Here is a 22703-nt window from a genome sequence, read left to right on the forward strand (position 1 = left end):
AGTTCGTGGGAATGTAAACTGGTGCAGCCACGATGCAGAACAGTGCGGAGGTTCCTCAAAAAAATTAAAAATGGAGCCACCATACGATCCTGCAACCCCGCTTCTGAATGTTCCTCTGAAGAAAACAGAAGCACTAACTTGAAAAGACACGTGCGCCCTCGTGCTCATCGCAGCGTTGCTTACAACGGGAGACAGAGACACACCCTAAATGCCCATTAACGAATGAACGACCAAACAGAGAGCACGTGGTCTGTGCGCGCGCGTCTGCGTGCATTTCTACACGCACATAAAACGGAGCATCATGTGACCATAAAGATGAAATCCTGCCACCGACGACATCACGGGTGAGGCGTGAGGGCGTCACGCCAAGTGAGATCAGGCACAGAGACAAGCGCCGCGTGATCTCCCTCACAGGCGGAGTCTCAAAGGAAGAAACGAGAAGAGGCAGGCTGACAGCTGCCAGAGGCAGGAGCCGGGGGCGCGGGCGAGGCGGGCGAAGGCAGTCAAAGGCCAAGCCTCCAGGCAAAGACAGACCGCTTACGGGAAAGCGATGCACGGCACAGTGGCGACGGTGAGCAGCACTGGGCTGCATACTTGAAAATTCCCAGAAGAGGAGACCTTCACAGTTCTCACCACAATAACAGCAAACAATTCTATAACTATGGGGGCGATGGCTGTTAGCCAGACTTACTGCGGCGACTGTTCTGCAATACGTACAGATATCAAATCATTATGTGGTGCATCTGAAGTTAACTTACAGTAATATTGTATGCCGATTGTAATATATAATGTTGTATGTCAATTATATATGTGTGTGTTCAGTTCACTCGCTCAGTCGTGTCCAACTCTTTGCGACCCCATGAATCGCAGCACGCCAGGCCTCCCTGTCCATCACCATCTCCCGGAGTTCACTCAGACTCACGTCCATCGAGTCCGTGATGCCATCCAGCCATCTCATCCTCGGTCGTCCCCTTCTCCTCCTGCCCCCAATCCCTCCCAGCATCAGAGTCTTTTCCAATGAGTCAACTCTTCACATGAGGTGGCCAAAGTACTGGAGCTTCAGCTTCAGCATCATTCCTTCCAAAGAAATCCCAGGACTGATCTCCTTTAGGATGGACTGGTTGGATCTCCTTGGAGTCCAAGGGACTCTCAAGAGTCTTCTCCAACACCACAGTTCAAAAGCATCAATTCTTCAGCGCTCAGCCTTCTTCACAGTCCAACTCACATCCATACATGACCCCTGGAAAAACCATAGCCTTGACTAGACGGACCTTAGTCGGCAAAGTAATGTCTCTGCTTTTGATTATACTATCTAGGTTGCTCATAACTTTTCTTCCAAGGAATAAGCGTCTTTTAATTTCATGGCTGCAGTCGCCATCTGCAGTGATTTTGGAGCCCCAAAAAAACAGAGTCTGACACTGTTTCTACTGTTTCCCCATCTATTTCCCATGAAGTGATGGGACTGGATGCCATGATCTTCGTTTTCTGAATGTTGAGCTTTAAGCTAACTTTTTCACTCTCCTCTTTCACTTTCATCAAGAGGCTTTTTAGTTCCTCTTCACTTTCTGCCATAGGGGTGGTGTCATCTGCATATCTGAGGTTATTGATATTTCCTCCAGCAATCTTGATTCCAGCTTGTGTTTCTTCCAGTCCAGCGTTTCTCATGATGCACTCTGCATAGAAGTTAAATAAGCAGGGTGACAATATACAGCCTTGACGTACTCCTTTTCCTATTTGGAACCAGTCTGTTGTTCCATGTCCAGTTCTAACTGTTGCTTCCTGACCTGCATACAGATGTCTCCAGAGGCAGGTTAGGTGGTCTGGTATTCCCATCTTTCAGAATTTTCCACAGTTTATTGTGATCCACACAGTCAAAGGCTTTGGCATAGTCAAGAAACCAGAAATCGATGTTTTTCTGGAACTCTCTTGCTTTTTCCATGATCCAGCGGATGTTGGCAATTTGATCTCTGGTTCCTCTGCCTTTTCTAAAACCAGCTTGAACATCAGGAATAAGAAAATATTATTTAAAGAAAAGACATGGCGAGAAGCTGAGTCTGCTTCCCCACTCATTAGCCCCAGGCTGGTTCTGTGCTGCAAGTGAGGCTGTGTGAGCTTCAGGGCCTCAGAGCGCCTTGCAACCCCTCCCCTCGCCCTCCTGGCTGTTTGCACAAGCTGCCCGGAGGCGGCCACAATGGGAAGGAGCTGACCTGCCGCGCTGCGGGGTGAGAGCCATGTGCAGAGGAAGAGAGGGTCTCAGCCAGAGCAGCAGCAACTTTCAGACACGGGAATGGCACCAGCTCAGCCCTCAAGCCCAGCCAGCCCTCCACTCTACCACATGAGCAAGTCCAGCCGACCCAGAGCATCACGAGAGAGCATGTTCTTGTTTAAGCAATGAAATTTTAAGAGCTACGCGGCAACAGACAATGAGTATCACCAGATATTAAGTGAAATGAAAATTTACTGACCAGGAAAAACATATATCATTAATCTATCAACAGAAAACAAAGCCGGTCACCGATCCTTTGTTCAGGACGACTTCATCTTGAAAGGCATGCGCACCTGTGTGCAGACACACAGACAAAAGGCTCTGGAAGAAGCACTGAGGCGGCAGCAGAGGGAGGTGCCAGGGGGAAACTCTGGGCCCTGAAAGGGTTTTCTTGTTTTTGCTTTGCCACAGTTTCTACATGCATGTATCTGCTTCTGTAGTAGAAATGAAGTTTTTTAAAGGGTCTATAATGTTTGTTTATTCATCAGAACAAAGGTCAGCCAGCTGGATCCCTGAAAAGCTTGCTTGACATGTGAACACTTGCCATTAATCTCTAACAGTACACAAAACCTAGATAAAGTTAATCAATACACCTTTAAAGACAGTTATGGGCTGAAACGGTCTCCCCCAAATTCGCATACTGAAGTCTTAGCGCCAGTACCTCAGCAGGTGACTGCATTGGGAGTCAGGGCCTTTTAAGGAGGTAGCTAGCTATTAAAATGAGGCCACCAGGGGAAGCGCTAGTCCAGTCTGATTCGAGTCCTCCCCAGAAGAGAAGGTTCGCATACAAGAAGCAACACTAGAGGTGTGGCTGCAGGGGGCCAGCCACGTGCAGGGGCGGTCAGCGGGGCCTCCGCGAGCCAGGGCGAGGCTGGGCCAGGCCCTTGCGCACGGCCCGCACAGCAAACTCCCACTGGCGCTGTGGTGCTGGACATCCAGGCACCGGAAGCGAGAAGGAAGACCCTTCTGCTCAGTGAGCCACCGGCCTTATGTTTTGTCCTGACGGCCCTGGCAGGCTGCGACTGCACTGGAGGGCCGGCCTGGCATGCGCTCCAAGCACGAGACAGGTGACAGAACCAGAAGCACAGAGCCGGTTCAGTGGAGCCCCGTTCGAGACTTCTGAAAAGCTCTGTCTTTAAAGCCAAACAGCAACTACAAACATGCACACAGAGGGTGGGAGGAAAGGCGTCTGAGGGGAGAGGAGGCGGAGGGCAGGCTTTCTGAACGCACTGCCTGCCTCGCCCACGAGGGACAAGTCCACGGTCCCGGCTGCGTTCTACCCGAGCTGCCAGAAGAAACGGGCCTTCTCGTTCGGGGTTCTCTGTTCATTTGTGGGCCGCTGACAACGAGCAAAAGTAACAAAGAAGCAACAGAAAAATCAAAACCAAACAGGCCACTCATCTACTTTGAGGTTAAAAGTACTATTTATAAAAACTGCACTATTTACAATAGACAACTTGGAGCACAGCACGGTCAGGGAACAGAGGAGAGCGGCGGGCGGGCAGCGGGCGCAGAGCCCAGGAGTCCGGCTCTCCCGTGGGGCTCGCGCTGGTTGTATGAGCTCAGGCATCTGATCTAACTGTCATGAGCCAGTTTATTGAAAAAACTTGTTCACTGAACAGGAGAATCATTTACAGCGAGTCTTCCCGTGGCTACTGAGACTGGGGGAGGACCAGAAACACACGGTAGGGCTCGGTGCCCTGAAGCTCAGACTCAAGCAGCGCTCCTCACTTCTGTCTGCCCTCCAACTGAAGGCTTGTGTTTGCACTTGAGGGAAGGGCTCCGATGCTAAAGATCTTGAAGCCATTGCATTACGATGCCCTGTCCATTACACGCTACTGGGAAAAATACAGAAGGAACTGCATTTAAAAATCAGTGAACAGCAAAGCTGAACAGTACACACAGGAGAGTACAGGCCTGAGACACCAGGCAGATGGTCGCTGGAGTCGGGACCCTGGCCAGACAGGGAGACTGTCACTAGCGGGTACAGAAGATTTGGGATGGTTAGGGCATGCCAAGCACTGCAAACTGGGCCTCAAGAAAGGAAAGCAATTACAGGCAGCATTAGTAAAAGTATAATTTTCAAAATGAGAGCATTTGAAAAGTCTGTTTGTGCCACTAATCATCAGAGCAAACAAGGGGCACTGCTGGACAGACGTCACGGTTCAGACCTGAGTTCCGATCTTTATTCTCAAGCTCATACGAGGTAAGCGGCTGCAGGAAATGCAGCTCCCAGCACCTCAGCACCTCTAGCGAGAGGCAGTGCTGCTGTGGGGGTTAGTGATACCTAGGACAGCACCGAGCAGAGGGCCCGCACACCGAAGGGACGAGAGAGCCAGCTACGCTCACAGAGCACCGCGTGTGAAATTCCACCTCACTCAGTCCCCACAGGAGACCAGCACCAGGGTACTATAGTACGTAAGTGAAAGTTCTCACAGGGTGGGACTGCAGCCGTAGCAGAAGACAGATTCTGGGATGGAGGAGAGTGATGCTAGGAGCACTGCCATTTACTCCCAGCAGGAAGAGAGGACGGCACGACTTTCCTGAAAAGAAACCTGGCCAGACTTCACACCTGCACAGAGGACATTTCGGGTCCACATGCTCACAGCAGTCCAGCTCTGTCCGACAGGGGGTTCCCTGGCGGCTCAAGTGGTGAAGAATCTGCCTGCAGTGCAGGAGACCAGGGTTTGATCCCCTGGTTGGGAAGATCTCCTGGAGAAGGGAATGGCAACCCACTCCAGTATTCTTGCCTGGAAAGTTCCACAGACAGAGGAGCCTGGCGGGCTGCAGTCCATGAAGGAAAGGATTCAGACAGCGTCTGTGGGTGGGAGCGGGCGTGAGCAGAGAGCTGACTGACTCGTAGGGATCTCACCTGTGTGTTCCTGAGAACTGTGGCCCACTTTCCCACTCAGCTCCTCACATCTGAATGGGATTTACCGCCCAGGGAAGCAGCCACACAAATGTCTCCTGTGTTCAAGCTTAAAAAGGAGCGTGAAAAAGAGGCCCACAGATTTCGTCAGGCCGGGAGGTCCCAAATCCAGAGCAATTCCGGATGTTCAAGGAAACGCCACCACGGAAAGAAGAACGGAAATCAAAAGATCTCGTCTCTCCTTTTGTTTTTTGAAGATTTTTTGTTTTGAAGTGGACCAGTTTAAAGCTTGCATTGAACGTGTCCCCATATCGCTCCTGTTGCTCACGTTCTTATCTTTTTGGCCGTGAGGCACGTGGGGTCTCAGTTCCCCGAGCAGGGGTCAAACCCTCACTCCCTGTTTGGAAGGCAAAGTCTTAACCACTGGACCACCAGGACGTCCCAAGACTCCACCCTTCTAAGCCTGCGGTGTGCTGCCCTCGGGGCAGGTCACAGCTCAAGGCCCGGGAGAGCGGGAGGGGCCGCGGGGCGGCACTCACCCAGGATGAGGTGGAGCTTGGTCTCCGTCTGGAAGGCGTAGTGCAGCGTCACCAGGAAGGGCGACTGCCGGACGTGCTCCAGCACCTGCCGCTCCGTCCGCGTGTGCTCCGCGCTCTTGGCCTTCTGCACTATGGAGGCCTTCTTCAGAACCTTCATGGCGTACAGCTTCCCAGCGTCGTGGCCGCTGACTTTACGCACGAGGAACACCTTTCCGTAAGCTGGAATGGAAAGGAAAAGTCAGACGAGTTATTAAAAGGCTACCCAGGCAGAGAGGTAATTGAGTGCAGGCTGAAGGCTAACAGTGCACAAAGGAACATACTCTGAATGAAAAAGGACCCTTAGCGCCGTTTCTGATGGTTCTTTTACACATTTCTTCGAGTTTATGCCAGACATCTCTCTAGGTCTAACCCGCAAATGCAGGTATCTCACCACTGCTGACCAGGGAAGGCTTTCGCCCTTTTCCTGTCCTCACCTCAGTATGCTTGCTGCTGCTGAGTCGCTTCAGTCGCGTCCGACTCTGTGCGACCCCATAGAGGGCAGCCCACCAGGCTCCCCCGTCCCTGGAATTCTCCAGGCAGGAACACTGGAGTGGGTTGCCATTTCCTTCTCCAATGCATGAAAGTGGAAAGTGAAAGTGAAGTTGCTCAGTCGTGTCCGACTCTCAGCGACCCCATGGACTGCAGCCCACCAGGCTCCTCTATCCATGGGATTTTCCAGTCAAGAGTACAGGAGTGGGGTGCCATTAGCTGTAGGTAACTACTGTTATCACGGCCAATTAACCACAGTCCAATTCTGAACAACCAGGACATGTTAGAGGTCACATAAAACCTCTAGATTTTGCTACTGCTATAAACAAATATAAATAGTTCTTAAAGAGAATCTAAAAAAAAAAAAGGGCGCATACATACATGAATCAAGCATCTCAAGTGCTCCTCTATGCTCACCTTAAAAAGTCTAAAGCAGCATGAGCTGACCTGCACAAACAGACGAGACCCTCAGATTCCTGAGCCAGGGGTCGAACCTGGTACAAACGAAAGAGACCCTCAGATTCCTGAGCCAGGGGTCGAACCTGGGTGTGTCTCTCCTGCATTGCAGGCAGATTCTTTACCGTCTGAGCCACCAGGGAAGCCTGTGAAAGTGAAAGTGAAGTGAAGTCGCTCAGTCGTGTCCGACTCTTCACGACCCCATGGACTGCAGCCCACCAGACTCCACCATCCATGGGATTTCCCAGGCAAGAGTACTGGAGTGGGGTGCCATTGAAAGACTCTAAATAGCAAGCAATACCAACAGAATCCCCTTGACAGCTCTGGTTGGCAGTTCACAAGTTAGTAGGTGAACCTTGCCACGTGTTCCCTAAGTTTGGGCTCAGCTGGGAAAATCCTGTGTGCAGGGCTACTCTGCTCTATGTGGAGGCATTGCGGCCAAACCGGATACTGTGCCCAGAGCAGACATCTGTGCTTATTCACCTAGAGAAGCAGGGAAAGGCCAGGAAGAGGCGGGAGGAAGGAGGAGGAGGAAGGCAGACAAAAAAACTGATAAAGGGAAGGAGTAGGTCCCCAGTTCACCCCTACAGGGTATAAAGTCTCTTCCCTTCTCAAAATTTAACACCTCCTGGGATGGTTGAGCCCAGTCCCACTTCTGAAGGGCCTTCATTAAGACCATTCTGGAGCTGGTCTGAGTTCTGATCCAGATCCATGCTTCCTCAGACTCTGTCCACACCTCAACAGTGTTTAGCATATAATCCTGTTCTAACCTACCCACAAATAAGGCAGTTTTAAGGGAAGGGCCTAAATATTCACTGGAAGGACTGATGCTGAAGCTGAGGCTCCAATGCTTTGGCCACTTGATGCTTAGAGTCAATTCATTGAAAAAGACCCTGATGCTGGGAAAGACTCCTGATGCAGGAGGAGAAGGGGACGACAGGGAATGAGACAGTTGGATGGCATCACCGACTCAATGGACATGAGTCTGAGCAAGCTCTGGGAGATGAAGGACAGGGAGGCCTGGTGTGCTGCAGCCCATGGGTCACAAAGAGCTGGACACGACTGAGCACTGAGCAGCAGCATCAAGGGATGGGCTCTTACGCCATGGACACTGCTCGGTTCAGGACGTGAGGAAGTCAGTGAGTGCTGACTCGTGATACCCAATGGACAGAGAATGGTGGTAACGTCCCTAAGAAGCGAGAGAGAATAGTCAGTGAGGACCAGGAGATGCAGGCTCTGTGATAAACACACTCCACACAGCCACTCGCTCGCTGCTCAGCAGCCAGTGAGGCTGGCACTGTCAGTAACCCCACTCTGCAGATGGGAGTGCAAGATGGAATCACCGAAAGAAGTGGCCAGAGTACTTGGGTAAAAAGTGGCAGAACTGATTCAAATGGAAGCCGTGTGACTCCAAGGACTACTCAATTAGCCGCAGTGATTTCTTTTTAGAAAGAGACATGCTTCATGAGTACTAGAAATTGGATGGTGTGGATTCTATACGTAAACATACTGAACATACTCTGGACTATAGCAGAAGTTAACAAATGGGCTGTGTCTTGTATCGAAAATGAAATGATTACAAATTAAGAGTTTAGTAAGGCAAAAGTGAACCAAAAAAAAAAGTCAAAGGATTGTTAGAACCTAGCAATCTATTCAGAAGCAGTGAAATGAAGCTGGAGAATATTCTAACAAGGAGTCCTTACTACACCTTCCATGGAATAAGCTACAGAAACTTCTGGAAGGAAGTCAAGCCCTCCACAAGGACCAGGTCTCTGTGTTCCCCACACACACAAGACGCCGCCCGAAATGTCTGTCCTGAGATTCCTGTCTCCAGACTCTCATGGTCCTGAGAAACGGCTGCCCGTCTGTCTTCTCCAACAAGGAAACTCTTTCCACAGCATCGCTGGAAGATGGCCATGGAGCCCTTCCCAGCACTCACGCACGTCCTGCAGCCCGGGTGCCACTCACACGGCAGACAGACGCAGGGTGTGAGCGCCGGCCTGCTGAGGGCCTGCACCTCAGAGACAAACCCTGAGGCTCCCACAGCACCCCGAGAGGGGGTGAGGGGTGACCCCCACTTTAGAGGGTCTGGTCTTCAGAGACAAACCCTGAGGCTCCCACAGCACCCCCACGAGGGGGTGAGGGGTGACCCCCACTTTACAGGTGAGGAAATGGAGCACGGAGAACTGGGCCCCTGGCTCAAGGTCACAGCCCCCCCTCTGGCGTGACTCCTAAGACCCCACTCCGAGCAGCGCTCCAGCACCTCCCTAAAGTGAATGAGCTCACAGACAAAGAAATGAGGAACCAGACATTAAACAGAAGTCACAATACAGGTCAGCTGTTTCCATGATGGCAAAGACACAGCAGCAACACTTCCAAGCAGAGGAGGCTTTGTAAAGTAGGCCATTTTGTGGATGGGGGACCTAAATACTCAAAAGCGTGCCTCACCTTGAGTGGAACCAGGTCCTTCTCCTTATTCATCAGTAGTCCTTACACCTTCTGGACCTACAAACCAGAGCACTATTCATCTCCTAGAAAATGACCTTTTAAATGTTTAAAAATACAGTCGCACCATCTCATCTAAGCAAAATGTCCCTGTTCGCTAAGCCATCTAAAAGTAAGTGAGGGGGAGAGTTTGTGCCACTAGGAGGCTCCCTTGAGGTGCACTGTGAATTTGCAAACAATTTTTCTTTGATTTTTTTTTTGTTCCTTTAAACAATGTCATATTTCACTTCAAATAAAAGTGAGACAGCATCGGATGCTAATGTAGGCGGGCAAATAACATATAATTGCCCTTAATGCCATGTCACACACTGCGTGGCCAAATAACAGACAGTCACCCTCCTGCCATGTGGCGGTGACCAGAAGGTCTCCACTAGGTGAGACACAGCCTGCCATCAGCATTGTTTTTAATCTCTCAGGAAACTGTCAGGGGAAAAAGTATGCTGATGCTCACAAGTCTTCAGTTTTTACTTTTATAACTGCCACGATTAACTGAAGCTATGGTACTTCTATCACATGGTACGTGCCAATAGATGCTTACAGCAATAAAATTCAAGAAGTGCCTTACAATGTTTCAAACAACAAGTATTTCAGGCAAAGAAGATCTTATTTTTGAGTAGGCTGCTTAAGAAAAATAGAGTTGCCTCCAAACCGCCCTGCTTTCTGAAGCCGCCATAAGGCTGCTGGTCGCTTCGCAAAGGAGGAAGAAAGCACCCACTGCTGGAGGGACCTGAAGAAGCCACCTGCCCAGACTGAGCGGGTCTGCAGGTCAGTGCCGAGCAAGGGAGGAAGGCGGCCTCCCGCGGAAGAGTGCCATCCAGCCCAGAACTGCCTGCGTGTCTTCCAGAGTTTTAAGAGGGGCCACTGCAACTGAACTTGGTGGTAGTCTCACTTCCTTTTAGTTTCCAGTGAGACGAATGACTGCCCTGCAGTGAAGCTAACTCCTGGCTTTCGCTCACTGTGTGCTGATGGTGGTAGAGCCTATTCTGAAAGCATCTTTTGGAAAATATAAAAAGCAACCAATGGCGAAAACTCTTCTGGCCAAAAAAGGTCAGCAAGAGTACTTGTGCTCAGATGGAGCCCTACAACAGATGCTTGGCAGCGCAGCTGGGATCTGCAGCTTGGGCCGAGACAAAGCTTTAGGCTTCAGCATAACTAGTCTCTGCACCAGCATGAAATGGCTTCAGGTGCACTGCCAGCAAGCTCCACAGAGGCCTGTGCAGCTGTCTGATCTTACCAGTTTCTCCGGAGAAAGGGCCTTTCCAAGATACTCTGTCTACAACGTCAGCGCAAGAAGACATGGAGTTCACAGGTTTTCCAGAGATCAAGTCTAGCAGCGCTTGGTGAGACGACGCTGAAGCTCTGCTCATTAGACCGAGGGAAGGGAAGTGAAGTTGCTCAGTCGTGTCCGACTCTTCACGACCCCATGGACTGTGGCCTATCAGGCTCCTCAGTCCATGGGATTTTCCAGATGAGAGTACTGGAGTGGGTTGCCATTTCCTTCTCCAGGGATCTTCCCCACCCAGGGATCGAACCCGGGTCTCCCGCATTGTAAGCAGACGCTTTACCATCTGAGCGACTGAGGGAAGGCAAACTCCAAAAGGCCTTCCCTGGTGGCTCAGTAGGTACGTGGGAGAGCTGGGTTCCATCCCTGGGCTGGGAAGATCCCCTGGAGAAGAATGGCTGCCCACTCTAGCACTCCTGCCTGGAGAATCCCAGGGACAGAGGAGCCTGGCAGGCCACCATCCACAGGGTCTGCAAGGAGTCTCATGACTGAGTGACTACACCAACTAACTGCATTCAGAACCGAACGGCAGCAAGGAGCGGGGCTCCTGGTGGGCCAGTGGTTAGGGCTTTGCAACTTCACTGCTGGGGCCCTGGGCTGAGTCTCAAGCTGCATAGTCAGAATTAACTCCTGCCTGTGCCTGACAGACGCCTGACCACATGAACGAGGCGCACCTTTCATTTTAAGGTTCGACGGACATTGCTGTGTGTTCCCACACCGACAGGGTACGGTGGCTGCCTCCAAGGAGAAGCCTGCATCCAGACAACCACATAAGCTTCTTCCAAGCTGGAGGAGGAGTTCCATAGGTTGGGGGCAAACTACAGATGTGTTATGAAGGTCATTTCTGCTCAAACTGAAATACGGATTCAGCATCCTGTTCGACCAGACACAGACAGCGCAGTGCTGCAGACCTCGCTGACAGTGGTCTCCACGGCTCGATGATGAAGGAAGTCACGTAAGCTGAGCTACGCGCAGCGTCAAGGGGAAACGTCTAGCTCCTCGGCCCAGGTTTCAGCCTGCTGTTCCACAGCTGAGACTCTGACCCCATCGGCCGCAGTGGGCATGACGAGCCAGGCTTTTGGCGTGAGTCGTGACGCAGAGAAGTTGAAGCAGGACGACGGCTTCAGGCAAGGTGCCCTGCGTGCTGTCACAGCGGAAGCTGCTGCGCAGCTTCAACAACTTTTTCAAGCTAGACAAAAGCAGCGTTCTTGCTGAGATTTATCTTGAGCACAATTAAACAGATCTCTTCACTTTATTTGTAAAATCTGAATTCAGGAAGTATTGGCATTAAAATGTGATCAATTTGTTAAAAAAAAAAATTTTTACGGTCCGTCTGTGGATGCAATCAGCTTACAATGCCGTATGATTAAATGCAAGGAGAATCTGTCTACGTTTACATGCATTGTTCTGGAGAAAACGGTTAAGAACTAGACGGCGCCTGGATTAACTCCTTCAGTCCTCTGCTCACCCAGAACACACTGGATCCCCCTGGGATCCGAATGCTGACACTCTGTGAGAGCACCGTTTTCTGCCACTCAAACTTTTATTAATGCTGCTTTAAACACTATACACTGTACACTCTGGCTTCCCAGTCATGCCACACTTGGGGTTTATTCCAATCTTGTAACTTCTGTACTGGAACTATTGCTTTAAAATATATATATACTGCAGAAGCGCTCCTGGGGACTCCCACCTGCACGCTCCCGACACTAGGGGCACTCGCCTCTCCACCCTAGAGACAGCCCTGCAGCCCGCCGCCCCGGCCGGCCCTGCGTGCGCTGCCGCCGCCCGTGCTGCTCCGCCTCCCGCGAGCCGCCGGCGCGCACTGCCTGGCTGGCGTGCGCCTGCCCTGTATGTCGTTCTTACATAATTTAATTACGTATGCAGAAGCCACGGAAATGTAAATGTGAAAGAAAAGAGAAAAACCGAGGCTACGAGCTTTCAAAGAGCTACAAAAAGCAAGACACCTGGGGGAGAAAAACAAACCCCAAGACTGTCAAAAACGTAGGCGTGGGTGAAGCAGCTATAGAAGCTGAGGGAAACCTTTACCCAGATCACTTCAGATGCATCTGGTTCCCACTTCACTTTAAAGAACTGGAAACGTGACTGTAGACGACGTGTTAGGAGTGTGGTTCTTAAACCACTGTTTAAGAACTTACTTTCAAAGACTCTTGTGCCTGCACGCAAAATGAATATGTATTTATAAGTTTTAAGTGAAAAGTAGTATGTTCAAAGTACATATTTATATATCCTTTTAAAACAATTTTCCACTTGAACAAGCTTTTTCTGATTAACCGCCAAGTACCAGTGATGTAATCGCAGAGAGATTCCCACCAACTCGGAGATCACAGTCAGTGTCCCTGGAGTTCACCCCCTCCCCATTCCAGAACACTGGAGTCTTGTTGACGGTGACTTCACCAGCAACCACGCTGACTCCTCCTCTAAGTCTGCACGCATCCTCATCTAGTAAACATGCCTATTCTGCTGTCGTCTAAATCGCTGCTAAAAAAATAATCCTTCTGGCTCAAAACACTTGGCTTCCCACGACTCCTCAGATAGTGAGAGTCCTTGCTGCAGCCTAAACTACGCGCCTCCTCCCGCCTCGCTCCACCTCTCACCGTCATCTACTCACTCCCTCAGACGTGACAGCCTCTCCTGACTCCCCAGACCAGCACAGCTCCTCCAGTCCCACACTCCGCTAGCACTGTCGCAGGAACGGTCAGAAACGAGCTCTCACTCAGCCGGGTGCAGCTTTCTGGGCTGCACACCCCACACGCCCACGGACCATGCCTGGTCTCACTCACTTCTGGTCTCACTCACTCTGTATCTTAGCGAACTCTGGAGCCGGTACGCTGGGGAAACTCAAAGTTGAATGCGTGAAAAACAAAAATAGAGAGCAAACAAAGCAAAGCCTCTGCAGCATACGGCCAAATACCCTTCTCCACTGACAAGCCTGACTTCAAGGTGGAGGAAGTCTTCAGGAAGAGAAACTAACAACGCCAATCCACGGCAGAGTGAGCGCGCCGACCCTTCCCCTTGAGCGGGAACAGTGGGCTTTCATGCAGAAATCACTTTTAGGAAAGAAAGCAGTGCTGCCCATTCAGTCAAATCTGACTCTTTGCAACCCTGCAGACCGTAGCCTGTCCGGCTACTCCATGGGATTCTCCAGGCAAGAATACTGGAGTGGGTTGCCGTGCCCTCCTCTAGGGGATCTTCCCGACTCAGGGACAGAACCTGGGTCTCCTCAATTGCAGGCAGATTCTTTACCGTCTGTGGCTCAGCTGGTAAAGAATCCGCCTGTGATGCGGGAGACCTGGGCTCAATCCCTGGGTGGGGAAGATCCCCTGGAGAAGGGAAAGGCTACCCACTCCAGTGTTCTGGCCTGGAGAATCCCACGGACTGCATAGTCCATGGGGCTGCAAACAGCTGGACACAACTGAGCGACTTTCACTTCACTTTCACTTTCTTCACCGTCTGAGCCACCAGGGAAATCCCCAACCCTTTTAATGTGGGATTATGTATGACGCCTGACAACATTCCCTAGGGACACTAGCTCAGGAAACTTAGCTGCCAACACTGTGGAAAGGAAAGTATCTTAACATGGTGTCATCTCTCTCTGGCTACTGCTTTGTAAACCTGCCTCAACTACGTAAGAACTGATTACAGTGCCTGGCCACATCCCTTCCTCATATATGATTTAGCTTGAGAAAAGATCTCTCCCTTTCCCAGACACTGACAATCAATCCACCTGCCTTCCCCATGCCAGTCTCTCTAGACCAGTTTTTTTTCAGCTGTGGGCTATGACTTGTTAGTGGGTAACGATACCAATTTACTGGGTTCAATGGGCATTTTGGAACAAAAGTACTCAAAAAAGAACTGAACATACTAAACAGTGTTTCATGAACATGTGGAGGTGTCAGTTCATTTCAGTCGCTCAGTTGTGTCTGACTCTTTGCGACCCCATGGACTGCAGCACGCCAGGCCTCCCTGTCCATCACCAACTCCTGGAGTTTACTCAAACTCAGGTCCATCCAGCCAGTGATGCCATCCAACCATCTCATCCTCTGTCGTCCCCTTCTCCTCCTGCCCTCAGTCTTTCCCAGCATCAGGGTCTTTTCCAGTAAGTCAGTTTTTCGCATGAGGTGGCCAAAGTATTAGTGCTTCAGCCTCAGCATCAGTCCCTCCAATAAATATTCAGGACTGATTTTGTTTAGGATTGACTGGTTTGATCTCCTTGCAGTCCAGGGACTCTCAAGAGTCTCCTCCAAAACCACAGTTCAAAAGCATCAATTCTTCAGTGCTCAGCTTTCTTTATAGTCCAACTCTCACATCCATACATGACTACTGGAAAAACCAAAGCTCTGAATAGATGGACCTTTGTCAGTAAAGTAATGTCTCTGCTTTTTAATATGCTGTCTAGGTTGGTCATAGCTTTTCTTTCAAGGAGCAAATGTCTTAATTTTAAGGCTGCAGTCACCATCTGCAGTGATTTTGGAGCCCCAAGAAAATAAAGTCTGACACTGTTTCCATTGTTTCCCCATCTATTTGCCATGACGTGATGGGACCAGATGCCATGATCTTTGTTTTCTGAAGGTTGAGCTTTAAGCCAACTTTTTCACTCTCCTCTCTCACTTTCATCAGGAGGCTCTTTAGTTCTTCTTCACTTTCTGCCATAAGGGTGGTGTCACCTGCGCATCTGAGGTCACCGTGTCAGGCACACATGGGTGGGTACACGTGAATGTAAACAAGTCCAAGCACACGAGAGGGAAAGGAGGGCAGCACAGAACAATGGTTAAGAACGCAAGGCTCTGATGCCTGACTGCCCAGCTTTGATTCCTAGATATGCTGTTCAGTAACTGTGTGAAAGAAAGTGAAAGTTTATTCGCTAAGTCATGTCTGACTCTTTGCAACCCCATGGTCTATAGCCCGCCAGGCTCCTCTGTCCCTGGAATATTCCAGGAAAGAATACTAGAGTGGGTAGTCATGCCCTTCTCCAGGGCATCTTCCCAACCCGGGGAGTGAGCCCAGGTCTCCTGCACTGCAGGCAGACTCTTTACTGTCTGAGCCCCCAGGGAAGCACAGACTGTGTATCCCTGGGCACAACAGGCAACACAACCGTGCCTCAATTTCGTCATTAGGGACAGCAACAGTTCTTACACCATATGGTCTGGGGACTTAAGAAATTAAAGAAATTAAAGTAAGATTCAAAGGAAGGCCTGGCAGGTAACAAGCACTACACAAATGTTAGTGGGAAAGGCCTGTGTGTCTGCACACGCTGTTGCTGTTTCCACGTACATACATGAACACACATACTGAACTGCCACACAAAATACACCTATTTTGCCCTATGCATAATAGTCCAAAAACCTTGAAAGCTACAGCTCTAGACGAACTTATATGCTTTTCCTTAAAAAAAAAAAAAGGCAAATTATGTAGGCCAAAGAATCTTCCCTTTCTATCCATCTCTCAGTAACCTCAGGGTTAAACTTAAGACGCAATTACAATGAATGTCTCAGCCCAGATTTCTACACCATCTATTTCACTTTCCTGTTATCTGACTTTTGCTCTATTTTCATCTTTCTTTTAAAGTTCCTTATTTTTTTATTGTATCTTTGAAAATGCCCTTAAATCTCTATTTGAAAATTGGTACATTTTAAGATACATTTAAAATAAAATGCACTTGATTTTACATATTTATCAAACAGAAGCACTGATTCCTAAATTCCTTTATAGAACAGATACCTTATTTGCACACTAAATTCCAAGTCTTAAAAAATACATAACTATATAAAACTTAGTATTGCAACTGTAAAACTTAGTATTTCAACATAATTTTAAAATAGAAACAGAGAATTTGAGCCATTTAATTCAGTCATTTTTAAAGTTAGTCACTATTGCCAGGATTTTTAAAATAAAAACAAAACATCTAAGATTAATGAAGATAGACAGATTAAAATAGATTCTTATAACAAAGAGCTGTGAGCCCAGAACACGCTATGAGCCCAAAACACGCCTCATACATAGACAGACGCTAAAGGCAAATAAGAGATAGATTCCTCTAACATACAAAGAGCTATGAGCCCAAAACATGCTATGAACCCAAAACACGCTATGAACCCATAACACGCCTCATACATAGACAGATGCTAAAGGCAAACAGGAGATAGATTCTTCTAGCATACAAAGAGCTATGAACCCAAACAACGCCTCATACAGACAGACGCTAAAAGCAAACGAGACACCGTAAAAGCACATGAAACCCTAGGCAGTAGTTTTTTATGCAAGAGACTGAGACAGGCTATTTGTTTTAGGTATAAACCTGTATATCCTCTCTAGAAGATATACAACACCAACGACCTGGAAGACAATAAAAGCATCAGCATTCTACATACCATCCAATTAATTTTTTAAACTAACCAGGGTCAAAGGTGACTCATTCAGTGGATTACTTTAAATGGTCAAACACAGTTGCTCAGCTGAAATCGAGACCACAAAACCAATGCATCTTCTCATGGATGGTGTCAGCTTCTTTGAAAAAGAGATTCACTGTGTGAGAGAGTTGACGATAAACACTAGTTTCCGGAATGCCTACTGTGGGTCCCGCGTGCGCGCGCCGGGCCAGCGTGACTAATTAACGGCTGAGCGCACGGCACCTGCCAGGCCAGCACTGCTCAATTCCAGAGACAGCGCTCGACGCCGCAGGCACCAGCCCCCTAACAACTGCAGCGAGCACGCGGCGCGGCCATCTCCCGACTGTCTCCCACGGATGACCCGTGTAAACCACGTGGCATTTCGTATCCCTGGTCCCAAATGGCTTGAAAACCAAAGACCCATCAGGAAAGGAGAAAAAGCTGCAAAGGAAGCCACGTTCCACGGAGAGAGTAGACTAGAACTGATCACCCATGGAAGGTGATTACCAAAGGACCCACTAAAAGGAAAATACAGGAAATCACAACAGATGAGCTGTTTGGGTTTAAAACGCTTGCCTCCTCTCTCTTGCGCCAAAACTTCCCAGGTTCAGGCTGAACCCAGACCCGAGCCTCGGCCACACGCTGCTGAGGCTCCTCCTCTGCCCTACCACCCTCACTCTTCTCTGAGCATTCCTGCAGAAGTCAAGCGCACTCCATTCCAGCAAACATGCCCTAGGGCAGCATCAGCGAGGAGTCAGACTGTGTCTACACTAGGGAGGTGATGTCAACCAACAGAATTAAGCACCGCAAATACTGAACCCCTAAGACCTCCTTCAGCACTGCAGGCTCACACTGAAACGCAAGGAACAGTGGGCACACACAGATGCGAAACTATGAACGTTTTAAGATGCCGGTTTTGGCGATTTAACGAATACAGGCTTTTAAAAGCACTATTTTGATACAATACTTTCCAAACACCTAAAGGGAATTAAATGACAAACGATGATGCTGGCGACGGAATGGAACACCAACACTGCAGAGGGGTTTGAATCTTTGTATTTTAACCCTTGCTTCTTGCAGCTGCTTTACTTTGTATCTTCTGCACAACAATCTACAGGGCAAGTTGCCAAACACCATAACTCAGCGACCCTACAGCGCGCAGGCGCGGGGCGCGATGACCTTTACCTTAACTTATTTACTGCAGCTAAGACTTTGTTTGGGGGAACTTCCTTATCAACTTAGAATCCGTTTTGTCCCTGGGTCTGTTCCTTTTGAGGAATCAGAGAAACATCCTTGTGTGCAAGAAATGCTCTTTTCCCACGGGAACAAACAGAGGATTCTTAGCTGAACATCTCGTTTGCAAGAATGTTCAGCCCTGGTTGAGAGTCTGGTTTGCAAGCACTTCCCAACCTTCCTTATACCTTGTTCCCTACACGATGACTAAGTCATCATTTTTGAAACAGTCTGTACATGACTCAATCAAGCATTTTTCCCTTGCATCGTAAGGCCAAAGAGTGGCCGTGTCTTCAAGCTGCCCGGTGCGCTTCCTAGCACCATCCAGCGGCAGATTATCCAGAAGAAAGGCCGTCTTATCAATAAATGAGAAGCGTTTCTGAAAAGTCTGCAATAAAAAAATACAAATGTCTATATATTTCACAAGGCTGTCCTGCTAGGGATGACTCCCATGGAGTCTGGGTTTTGTTTGTTGTTTTAGTTGTGAAGTCGTGTTGGACTCTTTTGCAACACCATAGACTGTAGCCCGCCAGGCTCCTCTGTCCATGGATTTCCCAGGCAAGAGCACTGGACTCGGTTGCCATTTCCTTCTCCAGGGGATCTTTCCTACCCAGGGATCGCCACGTCTGCACTGGGAAGCAGATCCTTTACCACCGAGCCACCTGGCGAGCCCAGAGTCTGACACCAAAGAGCAAAGAACCAGCAGCATGAACATCCGAGGGCGGCACTGGCGGCTGCGTGAAGGGCGCACGGCCGTCCCTCCACCGGGTGGCTCCCTCAGGACAGCCTGTAGGACCTGCCGATTACATGGCCACCCCGCCCGTCACCTCCGGAAAAGAAAGAGTAAAAGAAAAAAGCAACCTTCTTAGGAGGGCACCAGGGACTGAGGAAGACAGAAATGGGTGCTGCTCATTAGATATTACTGGAGGCAAGGCATTTTGAATCTCTATACTCAATCAGCACTCATTTGAAGATTAAAACCCAGAAACAAACATTAAATGAAGATCACATTTTTCAACTTGCAAGTCTGTGTGTAATATATCTTTTTTAAAAAGTGCTCACTGGGGAGGCTCAAGCGGGAGGGGATATATGTGCACACACAGCTGATTCAGTCTGCTGTACAGCAGAAACTGACAACATTTAAAGCAACTGCACTCCAGTTTAGAACATGCTCACCACTCTCTTCCCCGCACCCAACACAGTACCTGCCTCTCAACAAATGCATGTGAATGAATGAGCCCCCAGAGCAATGGGAATGATGTGAACGGCTGTGAACGTGACCACACTTACATTTAGGAAAGAAGACTGGCTGTAGTCAGAGAAAGACCAGGAAGGCACAGCCTGAAACTTAAGATCTTTTGGTGGTTACGTGTCCCTATTTACCGCTGGACATATTTTGGTTTCACGATAAAGTATTTGTTAGAAGATGACCATCACTTACGTATCAAGCTAATGACCTGAGACCCTGATAATGCACTATACGAGCTCTTTTAAACTCTAGGCTTCTTTCCCTTTCAGATGCATATATAGTTTATATAGCATGTATTAGGTATCAGGCAATCTAGATGTTTCATTACTCATTTTATGCATATCTGGGGGCTTCCCAGGTAGTGCAATGCAAAGAATCTGCCTGCCAATCCAGGAGATGAAAGAGACTCAGGTTCGATCCCTGGGTCAGGAAGGTCCCGTGGAGCATGAAATGCCAACCGCTCCAGTATTCCTGCCTGGAAAACTCCCTGGGCAGAGGAGCCCAACTGGCAACAGTTGACGGGGTCGCCAGGAGTCAGACACGACCGAGCAACTGAACACACGTGCACATTTCAGCGCAAGACTGTCAGCCTAACACGCAGAAGGCTGCTCAAAACCTAGGGCGCTTGAAAAGCCAAAGAGGGAAGCAAAGAAACACAGGCTTCATCTGGCATTTTATTTTTAAGGAGACACAGAAACGTGGGTTCAATCCCTGGGTTGAGAAGATTCCCTGGAGTGAGAAATGGCACTCTACTTCAGCATTTTTGCTGGAAAATTCTATGAACAGAGGAGCCAGGTGGGCTACAGTTCATGGGGCTCAAAGAGTCGGACATGACTAAGCAACTAAGCACACACACACACGGTACACAAATCAACCCTTAGAAATGCTGACAGGATGTCAGCTACCAATAACACTTACGAAATGCTTGTTGTTAGATTTTTAGTATTAGAAATATAACTTTAGTTGGAATTACTCCCAGATATGCTAACAAAGTGACTACAAGAAAGAACTGATAATCTGTCCTTACGAAGAAGTCCTAAATAATTGCATTTCTAATTTAGGGTATAGCTTTACAGTAGAACCCCCTGTTGAATAAATAATAACTGGCGGTTATCTAGCAATTGGCGATTTATATCGATTATCTCATTGATGTTGTAACAACATAGTGGGATAGGTATCATTAACTTTGGCCAATAGGGACTTACACTCACAGAGTTCAGGTAATTTACCCAAGGAACACAAGTAGGCAATGGTGAGGTCAAGATTCAAACCTGAGTCTTCCAAGTCATTGTTGATAGCCAAGTACCTCACAACTACGAATGCACCACAATTAGAAATCAACTCAAATGTACCCCTTATAGTTCCATGACAAAATTTACCCTTTTTTTTTTTTTGCCATAATGACAAAAAATCTCTGAAATACAGATCAACCATGATGAATAAGGAAAATTCAAAAAGAATACATGCTCCACGTCATTAAACACCAGAACGGCTAACAATGAATGCACAGTTCAGTTCAGTTCAGTTGCTCAGTCGTGTCCGACTCTCTGCGACCCCATGAATCACAGCACGCCAGGCCTCCCTGTCCATCACCAGCTACCAGAGTTCACTCAGACTAACGTCCATCGAGTCCGTGATGCCATCCAGCTATCTCATCCTCGGTCGTCCCCTTCTCCTCCTGCCCCCAATCCCTCCCAGCATCACAGTCTTTTCCAATGAGTCAACTCTTCGCATGAGGTGGCCAAAGTACTGGAGTTTCAGCTTCAGCATCATTCCTTCCAAAGAAATCCCAGGGCTGATCTCCTTCAGAATGGACTGGTTGGATCTCCTTGCAGTCCAAGGGACTCTCAAGAGTCTTCTCCAACACCACAGTTCAAAAGCATCAATTCTTCGGCACTCAGCCTTCTTCACAGTCCAACTCTCACATCCATACATGACCACTGGAAAAACCATAGCCTTGACTAGACAGACCTTAGTCGGCAAAGTAATGTCTCTGCTTTTGAATATATTATCTAGGTTGCTCATAACTTTTCTTCCAAGGAGTAAGCGTCTTTCAATTTCATGGCTGCAGTCACCATCTGCAGTGATTTTGCAACCCAAAAACATAAAGTCTGACACTGTTTCCACTGTTTCCCCATCTATTTCCCATGAAGTGATGGGACCGGATGCCATGGTCTTTGTTTTCTGAATGTTGAGCTTTAAGCCAACTTTTTCACTCTCCTCTTTCACTTTCATCAAGAGGCTTTTTAGTTCCTCTTCACTTTCTGCCATAAGGGTGGTGTCATCTGCATATCTGAGGTGACTGATATTTCTCCCGGCAATCTTGATTCCAGCTTGTGCTTCTTCCAGTCCAGGGTTTCTCATGATGCACTCTGCACATAAGTTAAATAAGCAGGGTGACAATATACAGCCTTGACGGACTCCTTTTCCTATTTGGAGCCAGTCTGTTGTTCCATGTCCAGTTCTAACTATTGCTTCCTGATCTGCATACAGATTTCTCAAGAGGCAGGTCAGGTGGTCTGCTATTCCCATCTCTTTCAGAATTTTCCACAGTTTATTGTGATCCACACAGTCAAAGGCTTTGGCATAGTCAATAAAGCAGAAATAGATGTTATTCTGGAACTCTCTTGCTTTTTCCATGATCCAGCGGATGTTGGCAATTTGATCTCTGGTTCCTCTGCCTTTTCTAAAACCAGCTGGAACATCAGGGAGTTCACAGTTCACGTATTGCTAAAGCCTGGCTTGGAGAATTTTAAGCATTACTTCACTAGCATGTGAGAGGAGTGCAATTGTGTGGTAGTTTGAGCATTCTTTGGCATTGCCTTTCTTTGGAATTGGAATGAAAACTGACCTTTTCCAGTCCTGTGGCCACTGCTGAGTTTTCCAAACTTGCTGGCATATTGAGTTCAGCACTTTCACAGCATCATCTACCAGGATTTGAAACAGCTCAACTGGAATTCCATCACCTCCACTAGCTTTGTTTGTAGTGACACCTTCTAAGGCCCAGTTGACTTCACATTCCAGGATGTCTGGCTCTAGTGATCACATCATCATGATTATCTGGGTTGTGAAGATCCTTTTTGTACAGTTCTTCCGTGTATTCTTGCCACTTCTTCTTAATATCTTCTGCTTCTGTTAGGTCCATATCATTTCTGTCCTTTATCGAGCCCATCTCTGCATGAAATGTTCCCTTGGTATCTCTAATTTTCTTGAAGAGATCTCTAGTCTTTCCCATTCTGTTGTTTTCCTCTATTTCTTTGCACTGATCGCTGAAGAAGGCTTTCTTATCTCTCCTTGCTTTTCTTTGGAACTCTGCATTCAGATGCTTATATCTTTCCTTTTCTCCTTTGCTTTTCACCTCTCTTC

The 22703-nt window shown here is 48.4% G+C and overlaps 1 protein-coding gene across 9 annotated transcripts in view; it reads right to left on the bottom strand.

The window, feature by feature from the left end:
- RPS6KA5 (ribosomal protein S6 kinase A5) overlaps nucleotides 1-22703 on the bottom strand; it is a 189873-nt gene that overhangs the window by 101860 nt on the left and 65310 nt on the right. For all 9 annotated transcript variants that reach the window (XM_069597268.1, XM_069597267.1, XM_069597275.1 and 6 more), the window contains one exon: nucleotides 5675-5893. In XM_069597268.1, the coding sequence (XP_069453369.1) occupies nucleotides 5675-5893 (219 nt within the window). The remainder of the gene's footprint in view (nucleotides 1-5674; nucleotides 5894-22703) is intronic.

The sequence above is a fragment of the Ovis canadensis genome, chromosome 7 (assembly GCF_042477335.2).
Source record: "Ovis canadensis isolate MfBH-ARS-UI-01 breed Bighorn chromosome 7, ARS-UI_OviCan_v2, whole genome shotgun sequence".
Taxonomy (NCBI): domain Eukaryota; kingdom Metazoa; phylum Chordata; class Mammalia; order Artiodactyla; family Bovidae; genus Ovis; species Ovis canadensis.